The 13481-nt window shown below is 57.8% G+C and overlaps 1 protein-coding gene and 1 long non-coding RNA gene across 3 annotated transcripts in view; one reads left to right on the top strand and one right to left on the bottom strand.

Moving 5' to 3' along the window:
- Positions 1–814: 814 nt before the first annotated feature.
- CYB561 (cytochrome b561) lies at positions 815–10808 on the bottom strand. 2 transcript variants are annotated; one of them, XM_070394063.1, is made up of 6 exons: positions 10741–10808; positions 4727–4938; positions 3933–4031; positions 3646–3749; positions 3015–3172; positions 815–2803 (listed from the first exon to the last, which is right to left on the bottom strand). In XM_070394063.1, exons 2-6 carry the CDS (start codon positions 4923–4925, stop codon positions 2611–2613), a joined length of 753 nt encoding a protein of 250 aa, XP_070250164.1. In that variant the 5' UTR covers positions 4926–4938; positions 10741–10808; the 3' UTR covers positions 815–2610. The 2 variants fall into 2 exon arrangements, with proteins under 2 accessions (XP_070250164.1, XP_070250166.1); XM_070394065.1 differs by lacking the exon at positions 10741–10808 and adding an exon at positions 6445–6652.
- A 179-nt stretch (positions 10809–10987) lies between these two features.
- The window catches only part of LOC138994669 (uncharacterized), a 29932-nt gene continuing 27438 nt past the window's right edge, over positions 10988–13481 (top strand). The window contains exon 1 of the long non-coding RNA XR_011468458.1: positions 10988–11104. This is a non-coding gene — a long non-coding RNA (uncharacterized lncRNA). The remainder of the gene's footprint in view (positions 11105–13481) is intronic.

Here is a 13481-nt window from a genome sequence, read left to right on the forward strand (position 1 = left end):
AGGTGAAGGAGTGACACTGGAGGGAGGGGCGTCACCCGGTCTGGATCCTTTGAATGTTCACAGACACAGAGACCCTGAACTCTCAGGGGCTCCCACAAAGGCCAGAGAGAGAGGGCACACTCACAGGTCATGGTGCCTCTGCCCTCACCTGAGAGCCCGCAGCCCTGACCCTGACTGAGCTCAGCTGTGGCGTGTATCGAGCAACGTGCTTTGCATGCTTTTAAGCAAATGAAGGTCCACAGAGAACCTTGATTCGGGAGAAAGACTCTTCAGCTGCATAAAGCAAAGACCTCTGCAGCTCTGGCTCAGACACCACACTGAAAAGGAAGGAACTGTTAGGAAGAATTTGTGTCAACAAAGGACTATTTACCACATCAGAGGGTTTGCTGTAGGGTCCCCGTGGAGTGAGCTACGTTGTGGAGTACACGGTGTATTCCCTCCGGTGAGATCCCACCCAACGTTCCAGAACCTCGGTTCTCAAGGCTTTGCTCTTAAGGAATAAAGAGGCGTATTTTTAAAAAGAAAAAGGTTAATGGAATACTGGGGGGAACTTCTTGCTGAGGCTTTTATCAGCCCCTTACAGCTCCACCGTGCAGGGCACTCGAGGGGTGAGAAAGGGGTTTCCCTCATCACATGGAAGAGCCTCCCACCAGCCCCGTGCCCGGGCAGAGCTGGGCTGATAAATATCATTAGTCATGACCTGTGTGCCCAGCCTGGGGACATCCTATTTCTCTCCGCCCGGCAGAACCGCCTTCACGTACCTGACTGCCCAAAGCACTGGCTCCTTATTGCCACAATAAATGACGATAGCAGGTGAGACATCTGCTGCAGACATTTATTAAATCTCCTGTTGCATCGACACGACGTTATATTTCACAAAAGACTGGCCACAGGCAAATACAATAAACTACGCGGGTCAGCTTTCGGGGGCTTTTTGCTCCTTTGTCATCCAACATACACTTTGGCAAACAGACTGGTTTACAGATTTTCCTTGCAAATCCAAGGCTCCGTCCGTTTCTCTGTGAGGCATTCGGCAGGGGAGATAGTTTCCTTTGGTAGTTTGTCTAAGGTGGAGTTTTCTCACATGTAAACATTGACTACACAAGCGAGTGCCAGGTGATGAAAGAATTGATGAGGCCTGGGCCCCCACTGAGTGCACAGTCTGAACGAGCCAACACCCTCATCCAGGCGAGCTGCAGGGGAGGCGGGAGGGGCTGGGTGGAGCCCACGCGGGGGAGGCGCTGGACCACAGCCACCTGCTGAGAAGTGGCCTCGCTGGAGGCACTGAGTATCAGAAATCGGAGCAGTAGAGGAGACTACCCCCTTTCTCCAAGGCAGCATGAAGCTGTGAAAAAGGCAACGGTTAAGAAAACACACGCTAGATTTGGAAATGTTATTAACTTCTTCATTTAAGTAAACCGTGTCTGTCTCGAACTGTGTCATGCTCCTCACAGCCCAGAAAATGAACAAAACAAGGAGAGAACACTCGCCAAGTCCAAGCATAAGATCGATGCTCTAATCACGTTATTTCTAGACTGAAGCCAAACAGTGACTCAGCTAACAGCACAGCACATGTGTGGGGTTGGGGGTTACTGTGATTCCGACTCAGTCCCCACTTCCTGCAGAGATGGGCCCTGGAAGGTCAGGGCAGATGAGGCTGTCCTCCCGGACAGAAGCGGGCAGCCCCGCCGCCCCACTGAAAGGGAAAGGGGGCAGGAGGAGCAGCTTTTCATTGATAAAAAGGTGGTGCCCTCAGCCTCTGGTCAGAGCAGTGCCTGCCTGGCTGGTCAGCATGGACAATGGGAGCCGCAGGCTGAGCTGCAAGGTAAGCCACCACCCACAGCAGCCTGCGCAGGGGCCCTCTCCCTCCTCTTCAGCTGCAGGGGGAGGTTTGTCTGTGCCCCATCCCCTCTCCCAGCAAAGCCATCCTGGGGCCAAAGAGCTAAAGAAGGGAAGGCTCGAGAGCACAGCTGGGCGAGAGCTGTCTCCAGAGCTTCCCAGGGGCCAGTCCCGCCCCTCTCCAGGGGAGCCGCACTCTGAACACCCACATAGTTTACAGATAATATCACTTGCTCCACTGCCAAACACCAGGCTCATTCGGACCACGTGTCCCCCCAGGCTAACGAGACTCCCGGCTTGAATTCAGTTACACAAAGCAAGTCTTGGCTTTGCCGGGCCTGTCGCTGAGGCCCAGTTCCCCCACAGCCCGAGGACTCGGCCCTCACCCACTGCCTCTACTGGGGGAGCCGCTCTCCGACTCCTTCAGGGGTCTGAGCTTCTGCGATCACCCAAACGCCTACTCAAAGCTTCTCCATTTGAGGGGGTGATGGGGACACCAGGGACAGGGTCTGTGCATGACTAACAGGGCACTAAAGCATCAGTGAGGAGGGGGAAGCAGAGGTGGCCAAGCCCTACAGCCCGGAAACCATTGCTCAAAGAGGCAGGTGCCCCCACGGTCCCCACCCACTCCGGTCCCCACCCGCTCTGCCCAGCATCCCGGGAGCCAGGAATCCTGAAGGCAGAGGCTGTGGGAGAGACACCGGTGATAACGGCGACCCGAGGAGGCCCCACACTCAGGCCCCGCCACCCCCGCAGGGCCTGAGCAGCCTGTCACTGGGAGCTGGGGCTGTCGCCCTCCGTCAGTGTCTTGAAGTCCATGGAGAGGGCTTGCTCTTCGGCCTGGGGGGGCCGCTTCCATTCGGTGCGAGTCAAGATGTAGAGCACGACCAGAGCAAAGCCAGCCAGCAGCAGCCCCAGCACGTTGGCCAGGACACCCTCGGGCTCAAACGTGCTGTACTTGGTCCTGCAGGGTCAGGGTGGAAGGGAGAAGCCACCCCCGGGGTCACCATTAGGCCACATGCCATTCACGCCTGAGCCAGAAAGATGCCTCGTCCAAGCCCAGCCCCCCGCCCCCCCCTACCCCCCCACCCCCACCCCCGAGAGAAAGCCACTAGGTGGCTCACTCACAGAGAGCTGGCTCAGAAGGCAGAGGTCCAGGGGGTCAGGCCACTCACCCGAGTTTAAACAGCAGCGCCTCCTTCAGGCCCAGCAGGGCTGTGCCCACAGACAGGAGGAAGATGGAGGCGCCAAAGAAGATGTGCAGTGGGCGATAGCGGCTCCGCAGAGAAAACGAGGCTCCAGGGAACAGGAAGAAGCTGAAGCCCACCAGCCACTGGAAGGGACGGCGAGGAGGGGACCGCGCTGGCCATCGGCTCACCAACCGAGGACACCAAGCCGGATGGAACCCCTCCCCCCCTCCCCCATCCACTGGTTTCCTCCACCGTCAGAGCGGTGGGCGGGGAGCAGCGAGCACTCGGGGTAAGGTCCTGGCCTCAGGCCTGGTCTCCATCACTCCTGCACCCTCGGAGGCCTGGGCCTTGGCCAAACTACGTGGGTGTCAGCTGGAAGGGCACCGGGATCCAAGGCCCCTCACCCCTAAAATCCTGGCTTATCCCCATCTCAGAATCTGAAAGCAGCATCCAGCTGTACTACAGGACTTTCACCTGTGGGCACACACCCTGGACAATGGGGCCGCTGAGGCACCCGCACTATTTTAGCCCCTTCCTCCCCACTCCTCTGCCCGCCCCAGCCCTGGCTCGCCCTGCCCCCTGCCTCCCTCACAGCTGTGGGGCGGAAAGGACTCACCTGCACAACATAGAGAACAAAGGCAAGGATGCCGCACCAGCTGTGCAAGCTGTACAGGTCAGCATAGCCCTTTTTCCGGTGGTAGTCGAACACTGCCACCAGGCCTGGACGGAGACAGGGTCACGTGAGGATGGGCCAACGGGGGAAGGGAGAGGGCCAGGTGACCCAGGAGAAACCTGACTAGCCGGGACTTCCGGGACTTCTGGGCTCCCGTCCCAGCACCCAATGTCCCGCCCCGCCTGGGACACCTGGAAGGCAGGGAGGCAGGGCTGTGCCCGGGAACTCACCCACCAGGGCGATGATGAAAGCAAAGCCGTGCAGCAGCCCGTGCAGGATTTTGGTTGTGCGTTTGGCCTCGTTCCTGAAGACGCGGTAAACCAGCAGGGCTATGGGAGTGAGAAAGGGAGTCAGCACCCTCACGAGCACCAGGCCTTCCTGCCAGAGCAGCAAGGAGACACATCATGGCTGAGAGCTGATCTGAGTCAAGGCCTTGTCCAGGTACCCCAGCAGCAGGAAATGGAGGAGAAAACTGGCTCCATGGGGCCCAGCTGGTCCGACACCTTCTTGCCAGGCGTCCTGTGTATTCCAGGTTGAGTGTTAGGTTCATCATGCAGTCACACGGAGATGCCCCGAGCTTCTGAGCTCCCATTACGGCTGTGAGGGTCCTCAAACAGATCAGATATCCACTGCTTTCAGCAAGCAGGGCTGGGACCTCGCTCCTACCCAGAGAGAGCACTGTGCGGCATTCCTCACCCCGCCGCCCACACACTCACTATTCCCCCAACTTCAAATGGGGCCTCAGAAGGCAGCTCAGCGCCCCGCCCCGCCCCTGGGCTCCTCCCTGTGAAGCACACACACCGTTGGGGGCTCCTTATTGAAGCCGGAGGTGAAAGAGCTGGGACACGTTGGAAAGGAGGAGCCACCACCAATGGCAGGGCTCCTGTCTGGACTCCCAGGGTCTCCAGGCCCCTTCTCTACCTGTCTTTTCTAGAATCTTCCATCTAACAGCGAGAGACCTCAGGGGTGATGGGGTCGCAAAGCACCTCTGTGGGAGCGGCTGCGGGGAGCCCGCAGGACTCACCGTCTCCCTGCAGGAAGACCAGGCCTATGACCATGCAGAGCGGGTGCACGTTAAACTGCAGGGCGCTCTCCCAGGCGATGCCTCCCCGGTACAGACCCAGCCAGGCGCCGGTCACCGCCACCACGGTGAGGCCCAGCAGCTGGGAGAAAGCCACACAGTAGGACAGCCCTCCAGGGCGGGGGCTGGCACGGCTCTCCATGCTGAGGCGGCAGCTGCAGGAGAAAGACAGCAGAGCTCAGGGGACAGCCACAACCTCCAAATGACACGGCCCAGGACCCCCAAGGCGAGCCCCTGCCGCCCCCCTCTCTGCCGCCCCACACCCCACACTCTGTGCTAATGTGCTCACCAGCCTCTCCCAGCCCCCTCCACACCCACCCCCCACTTTCTGAGTGCCGGCTGTCCTAACAGGAGGGAGCTGTTAATAACACACACTGCCTACAGTAAAATACACATAAGCAAAAAGAAAACCCACAAAAACTCAGCATTTTGATTTACAACCTTTTCTTCTAGAAATGTATATACATTCTTTTATAGAAACAGGATCACACCAATTTCTAACCTGCTTTTCTTTCTTTAATCCTCACCTAAGGACATGCTTTTATTGTTTTGAGAGAGGAAAAGAGGGAAGGGAGGGAGGAAGGGAAGGAGAGAAAGAGAGAGAAAGAGAGAGAGAGAGAGAGAGAGAGAGGTATCAAAGTGAGAGAGAAACATCGATAGGCTGCCTCCCACACACGGCCACCGGAAAGGAGATTGAAGCCGCAACCTGGGATGTGCCCTTACCGGCAACCAAACCCACCACCTGTTGGTATAAAGGACACGACGCTCCAACTGACTGCCCCCCGCCCCCCCAGGGCTAATCTGCCTTTCTAACTTAATGATGAATTGGGCACTGTTCACTTGTTAAACATCACCCAGCCCTCAGGGTTCTTCTTTGCACACCTGCCTAGTTAACTCCTAACTGGGGGAATGGAGTCCCGAGGGGAGGGCCAGGTGCTCTTTTAGGTCTTAGGTACATTCTGGCAAGTCATCTCCCAGAAACACAGCCATGGTGATGGGAACACCTGTGTCAGAAACCCCGGCCCACAGGGAACCTCTCGCCTCTGTCCTTACCTGTCGCCTCTACGCTGGCGACTCCTACGGCTGGTGCCGGTTCTGTCCTCTCCCCCAAGGCAAACCCCGTCTCCCTGTCCACTAACATCTCCACCTGGACATCCTGACACACAGCCCATCCGGGGCCACACTCCTCCCAGGTGCCCAGAGCGGCCGTCTCTTCCTCGTCCCCGTCCCCTCGCAGACAGCCCACCCAACCCGGGGGTCCTCCCCAGGCCTCTCCCCATCACCTCCCTCCTGGCCACCTTCACTGTCACCACCCCCAAGCCAGGGCACCGAGCTTCTGCCCCATCTCTCTACCCTCTTCAGTCTGTCTGACCCGCCACATGAACAGCCGCTCACTCCCCCCCAGTGAAATGCCAACTGACCCTCACTGAAATGCACATGATCCTCACTCGGGTTCCACCTGCAGCCCGAGTCCGCTCGGGGGGACTGTCACTGTTCCTGGGTCTAATGACACAACCTGTGTTATTCTCCCACTTCACACGCCCGGGCGCCGGGACCCCTGCTCCCTGCGACTGGCCCCTCTTCCCCTCCCGCCGCCCCCCCCAACCTGAAATGGGCGCATGTTCATCACTTCATCCCCCTCCTCCATGGCGCTTGCTCACCCTTGTTGGTGTCCTGCTTCCTGTGCTCCCGCGGCCTCTCTGCTAGCCACCCTGTGAGCTCCTTGAAGGCAGGGAATGCACCTCACTCTCTGTGTCCTTGGGGTCTAATCCTTGCCCGACTCCAGCAAGGAAAATGTGCCGAAGAGAAATGCTGTCCTGTCCTTTATTAGATTCACCCAGCAAGCCCGGGCGGTCGGAATCTGATTAGCTCTGAATTAGGAAGGACAGCAGGAACCTGCTCTGCCCCTGGGCCTGCCACGCCTCTCTCATCCAAGGGGGACGGACAGCTAGAGCAGAGGGGGCGCTCAGGCGGCCAAGGACGGCCACGGGGACTCGGAGCCGCGGTGGTGAGGCAGCCAGAGCCAGCGTTGTTCCCGACCAACCAGTTTCCTAGGGAGACAGGCAGAGTGGAGGGGAGGACGGGGACTTCATCACTAGGGAACCCCTACTCTGCCCTCAGCACCCCCCACGTCCTACCATGTAATCTTTGCAATGACACCATGATAATAGCATTATCCCCGTTTGACGGATGAAATTGGGGCTCAAAGAGGATAAAGGACGTGCCCCAAATTATCAGCAGCAAGTAGCTGCTCAACGCAGTTGTTTGCTGAGCAGCTCCTACAAGCCGGACGCACTGCCGGAGGCCGGAACCACGCAGGAGAGGCCCTGCCTGCAAGGGGTGCATAGGTAACTTGCAGAGCAGATATAGATTTTAGAATAAAAGAGAAGAATTCAAGCCAGAGTTAAACTCGGGCTCCAAGAGCGCTTCCCCCGGTCCGCGGAAGAGCACCTCCCTCCTGAAAAACGCTCACGCGGCGCCCCCTCGGATTGGCTGTCTGTGGGTGTTGTGACTTTGCCCATTCCGATGCCCAGTCACTAGGGTACAGCTGTCACGCTTTCCAAATACTGAAGCCAATCCTGGATCTGAATGGGTGCTGGCCAAGGAAGGTGCTTTGAAGCAGGGCTCCAGGGCAGTCTCTCCGGTCCTCCTCACCCTGGGGGAACCAGGCTCCTAAGGCCGTTTAAACCCATGACCACTGGCGCCCCCTGTGGGCTGAAAAGCCAGCAGGGTGGGAACAGAAGGTTAAGAGAGCAGGGATAGCAGAAGGCTCGTGTCCAGATCTTCGTGTCAAATGCTCCAAAGGCAGCCCTCCTGGTCCACATGGACCCCTGGTAAGTAGGCATCCAGCCAGAGACAAAGAATGACCTTTGGAATTACGGAGGCCCAATCTGTTTCCTCCGTTCCCTTCCAAACTGAGGGTGATTCTCAGCCCAGGTATGAGGGACGACAGGAAAACTCACACCAAGCAAGACCAGCCTACCTCTGGCAGGCCTGTGCCTGCCGCCTACAGGTGACCGAAGCGTGAAAATCCAGATTTACAGAAAAGACAGAGCAGTGAGTGGCTCTGTGTTTTGTAGACGATGAGCTGGAGGATGCCATCGGCTATGGCACTTCCCCCCTTGCTTATTTCGTTCAACAAAACTGACAACCGATCTTTGTGCAAAGAGGGGCTGCTTCCGATGATGTCGGGGGTTCAGAGGAGACATTTCCAGGCTGGATGGAATCCCACCTACCCACAAGCACATTTGCATTTGAAACTGTGAAATCATTTGAGACGCTCTCCCTGGTAAGCACATGCCTTGGGGTCATGCTCCTTCACTTCCCAATGGGGAGAGCAAGGACACTCTTCGTCCTTCTTTCCCAGCTGGGTTGGCCCCCCAGAACTCTGGCAGTCCGTGGGCCTCCCTTGTTCCCAGAGCGAAATGTGGGCGGCAGCTTCGAAGGCCTGGAAGCAGACGCTCTCCATCCCAAAGGCTTCCTCTGCCCAGACCAGTCTTGGAGCCGGAGGGGCCCATGCGGCCCCTCGCATGGCCACCGCCCTTCCTCTGTCAGAGCACAGGACGTGGCGCCAGACCCTCCCAGCTCCTGCACAGACGCTCCTCCCTCCATGTCCACCTGAGCCAGACTCCACTTAATGAAATCAACCGGGACCGGAGCCACCCGCAGGGCTCGAACGTGCTGAGCGTCACTCTCCCTCCCCATGCCACTGTTTCGTTAAAAGGTCGCCAGGCCTAATCTCATTGTGGGGACCAGACACTGCACACGTCCTCCGGCCTGGCCACTGCCCTTCTTATCAACAGCAGGGCTTTAACTGGGTTAGATAGACTGTGTTGGGGGTGGGGCTGGATCTTTTCTTGATGGGCGGGGGCGGGGGGGGGGGGGGGAGTAAAGCTCAATTTAAAAGAGGCATGCGACCTGCTGGCCACGAGTTTGACATGCTAGCCCTAGAGTGTCCTAGAACAGTGGTCGCCAACCGGTGATGCATGAGGTCCGAAAGGCTGGCGACCACTGTCCTAGAAGATGATGGAGGAGTGGCAACACGAGGGCTGAGCTGCGAGGCAGGGCACTTTCTTACCAGCCCACCTCCCAGGAGCCCCCAGGAAGAAAGCTGAGCTGAAAGTCAGACATGGAGTCCAGTTCCCCATTAGGTACGGGGGACTCAGTGCCAGGGCTCCATTACTTATAGGGACCCTCCCCCCCAAAAAATGTCTTGATTTCTGTTGAAATCAGGAGGAAAAATAAAATTTTAGGGTTGAAGAAAATGTTTTAATTTTTAATCCAGTCTGGATTATATTTGTCTTTAAACCTACACAGTCATGAAACGTCATATTTACTTTCTATAGTTTTTATGGAGGAAGGGGTCCGCAAAGGCCCATGGGAGTCACAGTGCAGCCTGGTCAGACGTGTGGCTTCAAAGCCAGCGCCAGTTCTTGACTGTGTGCTCCCAGGCAGCCCCTGTCTCCCCTCTGAGCCCGCTTCCTCGGCCATAAGGAGGAGGACACTGAGGTCCACTTTACTGGCCTGAAGCAAAGATGAGGTGGAATCGGTCTGTACCCAAGCCTCGCACGCTGCCTGCCACGCAGTAGGCATTCAGGCAACAGCAATCGAACAAAAGCTACTAGTAAATCTGGTCTTAGTAGGAAGAGCCACATTTCAAACGCTGTTGACACCCGTGGTTTGGGGCTACAGAGAGCCAGGTGGCACAGACAGCAAGACCCCCTCTAATAAAGCCACACTCCCCTCTGTCCATCATCAGCCATCCACTGAGCAGAGCCCCCCCCCCCCAAGCCCCTGGGATCTGGGGAGATTCTTTCACCAACGCCTTCCACTGCTGCCGAACCACCCCAAGCTCTGCCTGCCAAGGGAAGCAGTGGGACAAGGAGGTGGTTGCACTCTGGGTTCAGGAGGCTCCTCCTACACCGGGGTGAGGTGGTCGCAGCCCTTCCTCTGTATGGGGCTCATCTTGACATTTACACGTTGCTTGTATTTTCTGCCTCAATCCAATTTCACAGGAGAAACCAAGGTACCTACAAGAAGGTGGCAAAGCTTTTTTTTTTTTTTTCTGTGAAAATACAGGAACAGAATCGAGCTTCATTTAATGAGCCTTAGAAAATTCTCCAAGGCCACCAGGTAGAATGAATGAGAGGAGAGGGGCAACCACTGGGGAGAGAGGTGTGGCGGGGGTGCCAGCCTCCGAGGACCTGCCAGGACTGCAGGGCCCACGTGGATCTCTGGCGGTGCCCTGGGGGAAGGGCCGGCAGAGAGGGGTGGTGCCTTGCCGGCCCGCAGGTGTCAAAGGCCTACGTCGCTCAGTTCTGCACCTCCTGTACCCACAATTCACGGCCCACCCAAGCCAACCCAAGGAGTCAGGATTTCCCAAATGATTAACTCCCACTTTCACACCAAAAAGCTGAGGATGTTAGTTTGGAGGAGGGGATCTAGACAGCCCAGCCCTGCCACAGGGGCAAGAAGGAGAGAAGCGAGGCGGCGGGAGGCACAATTTGGCCGTCTCGGTCTCAGGTTTCAGAAGACCAGTCGTGGCAAAAGGTGGTTGATCCACTTCTGTCTTCTCCCTCCTTCTACCCCGGCCAGGGAACAGGGCCCAATCTCAGCCATAGGCCCTTCCATTCCAACTTCCGCGGAGACTCGCACAGAGGAAGCCCGGGGGCCGAAGGCTGACCGCCCGGGAAGGAGCAGGGCACGCTCTTTACCCTCGGGCCTCGCTCGGTGGTCCCCGAGCCCGGGAAGCAGGGGAGGCGAGAGACAGGTGCGACCGCAGGTGCGGCCCACAAACACCCGCTGCGCTCCGGGAGCCGGGCCTGCTCGGGCGCGATCGGGCGCACCTGGCCCGCCGTCCCACCCGCTCTGCGCCCTCCGCCCCACACACGCACACACACACCGAGCGCCTCCCCGACCCTCGCCGGGCGCCGCTCCCCCAGACCCGGGCCGCCTACCTGGCCGGGTGCCGGGCCCCGAGCTGGTCCCCGCCGCGCCGCGCCGCCCACCTGCCCGCCAGCTCCCCGCGCCGCGCCCGGGCCGCTCTGCCGGTTCCGCGAGTCGCGCCGCCCTCGGTGCCGCGGCGTCGCCATGGCGACCGGGCGGCGGCGAGTTGGCAGCGCCGCGGCCGACGCGACGAAGGTCAAGCGCGGGGATGGGGGGGGGCGTCGCGGGGTCCGGAAGTGCCCCCAATGGTCCCTGGATCTCGGGACAGGGTCCTGTCACATCCGAGCCCCAACCTGGAGTCCCGCGTGGCAGGGGCGCAGGATGCTGGGGGGCTCGCAGGAGGCCCCCGCCACCGGCCTTCCAGAGCCAGCGCAGGTAACCTTCTAATCCGGGGTCTCCCACATTCGGGGGCGCATGGTGACCTGCGACCCCGTGGGTGTGGAGGGGTTCTTCTCGGCCCGGGCTCCTCGGAGGCTGCGGGCCAAGCTGGAGGGATGGGCGGGGCGGGGACGGGCCAGGTGCCGGGGAAGGAGCGCGGCCAGATTTCCTCCCTTTCCTCCCTTCACCTTCTGCTTTGCCCTCGCCCCGCCCTGGTCTCAGGTGGCCACTAGGTGTCAGACGTAGCCCGGGCCTTGGCCCACGTTGCAGCCACGAAGGAGATGTTTCTCTGCTGGAAAGCAGGACACCCCGCCCCCCCTTCCCCAGCGCGCGTACACACACACACACACACACACACACACACACACACACACTAAGGTTTTGCCCCTTTCCCCAAGCCAGAGGGCTTTGCCTGAGACAGACAGGACTACCCAACCCCCCAGGTCAGCTGACCTAAGGATACAAATCGGTCCTTCCCATCCTCTCATGAAGGCCAGGGGATGTGGGGGGAGGGCTGGGGTGGCCAGGTCAAGGTTAGAGGCCAGCCCCTACTGCAGCCCGGACCAGGTTCTTTTCCCAGGAAATGCTGTGGGTAGATCACAAGTCCCGCCCAGGCTTCCTACAAGCTTAGAACAAAAGGCCCTTTCCTGTTGAATGCCTGGCAGGGAGACCCGCGTGTGAGCTGCTGGGTAGGTTGTCTCCAGAAGTTGATGAATTCATGGACAAGGAAGGGATAAGCAAAGGGAAGCCAGTTATTACAGTGAAAGTAACAAAGCTCTCGGCCCGCAAGAGGGGTCCCGAAAAGGGCTGTCGCGAAAGCTCACTAGTCTAGAGGTTTAAATTCCTGCACCTGCCTTCTCTTGGCTCTTTCGGAAAAGCACCCGCCAATCTATTTTTGCCTTCATCTCCCGGCTTTCAGTTCCCACTCTTGGGTTTACCGGGTAGGGCAGCTCTACGGTACATTCTGCCCATCTCGCTCAAATCCTGGCCCTCTGGCTCATCTCCCGTTTATCTCATCTTCCCTCCCTGCGGCCCTTACCCTGAACTGCCTGATCCCATCTAATGCCTCATGTCCCCCCTCTGATGGAGGAACCCTAACTGCTGTTAGGGAATTGAGGGGACAGCTGTTGTAAGGAGCCCGGCAGTCGGGGTTCCATCTAGATTCTAGATCAGGGGTCCTCAAACTACGGCCCTCGGGCCACATGCAAATACAAATATTGTATTTGTTCCCATTTTGTTTTTTTACTTCAAAATAAGATATGTGCAGTGTGCATAGGAATTTGTTCATAGGTTTTTTTTAAAACTATAGTCCGGCCCTCCAACGGTCTGAGGGACAGTGAACTGGCCCCCTGTTTAAAAAGTTTGAGGACCCCTGCTCTAGATTCTAGAGGCTTCGGAAAATCGGGTTATCCACGAGGGGTTCCATTTCCAGAACCACCCGTAATTTGAAGGATTCTAGGCAAGAAAGCACAACGGCTAAACAGCTAAAAATTCAGGGTCCAACAATTGGGAGGAGAACTACAGAAACCAGGGAGCCCAGAAAGGGTAGGAGCCAAATTACGCTAGGCAGCCAGGAAGAGGGCGACGCCCGGTGTCCTGGCCCCGTTGGCTGTACTTCTGCAGCCATTCTGCCTGTTTGTAGATTTTCCTTGTTTGTCTCCACGAGGCAGGAGTTACTGATACAAGTGCCGCAGGTTTTGTTTATAACTGTGCAGACTCCTCCTTGTTCTGTCAAGAGGTAATCAAGGCTAAACGATTATTCATGACTGCGTTCCGCTATGAGGACCTGGAGTCCTGCTCTGGCTGCTGCCCTGGTGACCGGATCAGCTAGCGGCTGCTAGCCTCTTTCCTTCCGTGACCTCATCCAAGCCTCTTTGGCGACCCTTGCAATGTACCTCTGAGGGGAGATACACTGAGGACAGGAGCCAGTCAATCTCTTTGTGATATTTAATTGAGGATCCATTCGCTGTCAAGAAATGTCTTTCCTTCCAGATGGCCCCATGGGCATGGAGGACTAAGAAAGCGTATTTACTCTCTTGCCCTTACCAAGCTCTCATGCTCTTGTGAGGGTGATCAGCTTGGCTATCTGAGCGCTAGTGCCGGGGGGGGGGGGGTGAGTCGGGGAGCACCCCCAGAGCTGTGGTGAGAGTGACCACAGCATACCCAGCCTTATGCACCCCATGTTTCTAAGGGGTCTCCCTTAAGTCTTCTCTGGCCGCATAGGTTTTGAGTACTACCCGTTCACAGTCATGCTCTGTTATTTTTTCTTTCCGGAGGAAAGTGGATGGGTTTAAAGGGGGGCAGGTCTTTATTTGGACTATAGGCCCCTCTAATAGCAGTGCCTGATATTCGAGAAGACGGCTCTCCGAAAGCC

Source organism: Myotis yumanensis, unplaced genomic scaffold (genome assembly GCF_028538775.1).
Source record: "Myotis yumanensis isolate MYYU_CA2020_CCGP unplaced genomic scaffold, mMyoYum1.0.hap1 SCAF_16, whole genome shotgun sequence".
In the NCBI taxonomy this organism is placed as follows: Eukaryota; Metazoa; Chordata; class Mammalia; order Chiroptera; family Vespertilionidae; genus Myotis; species Myotis yumanensis.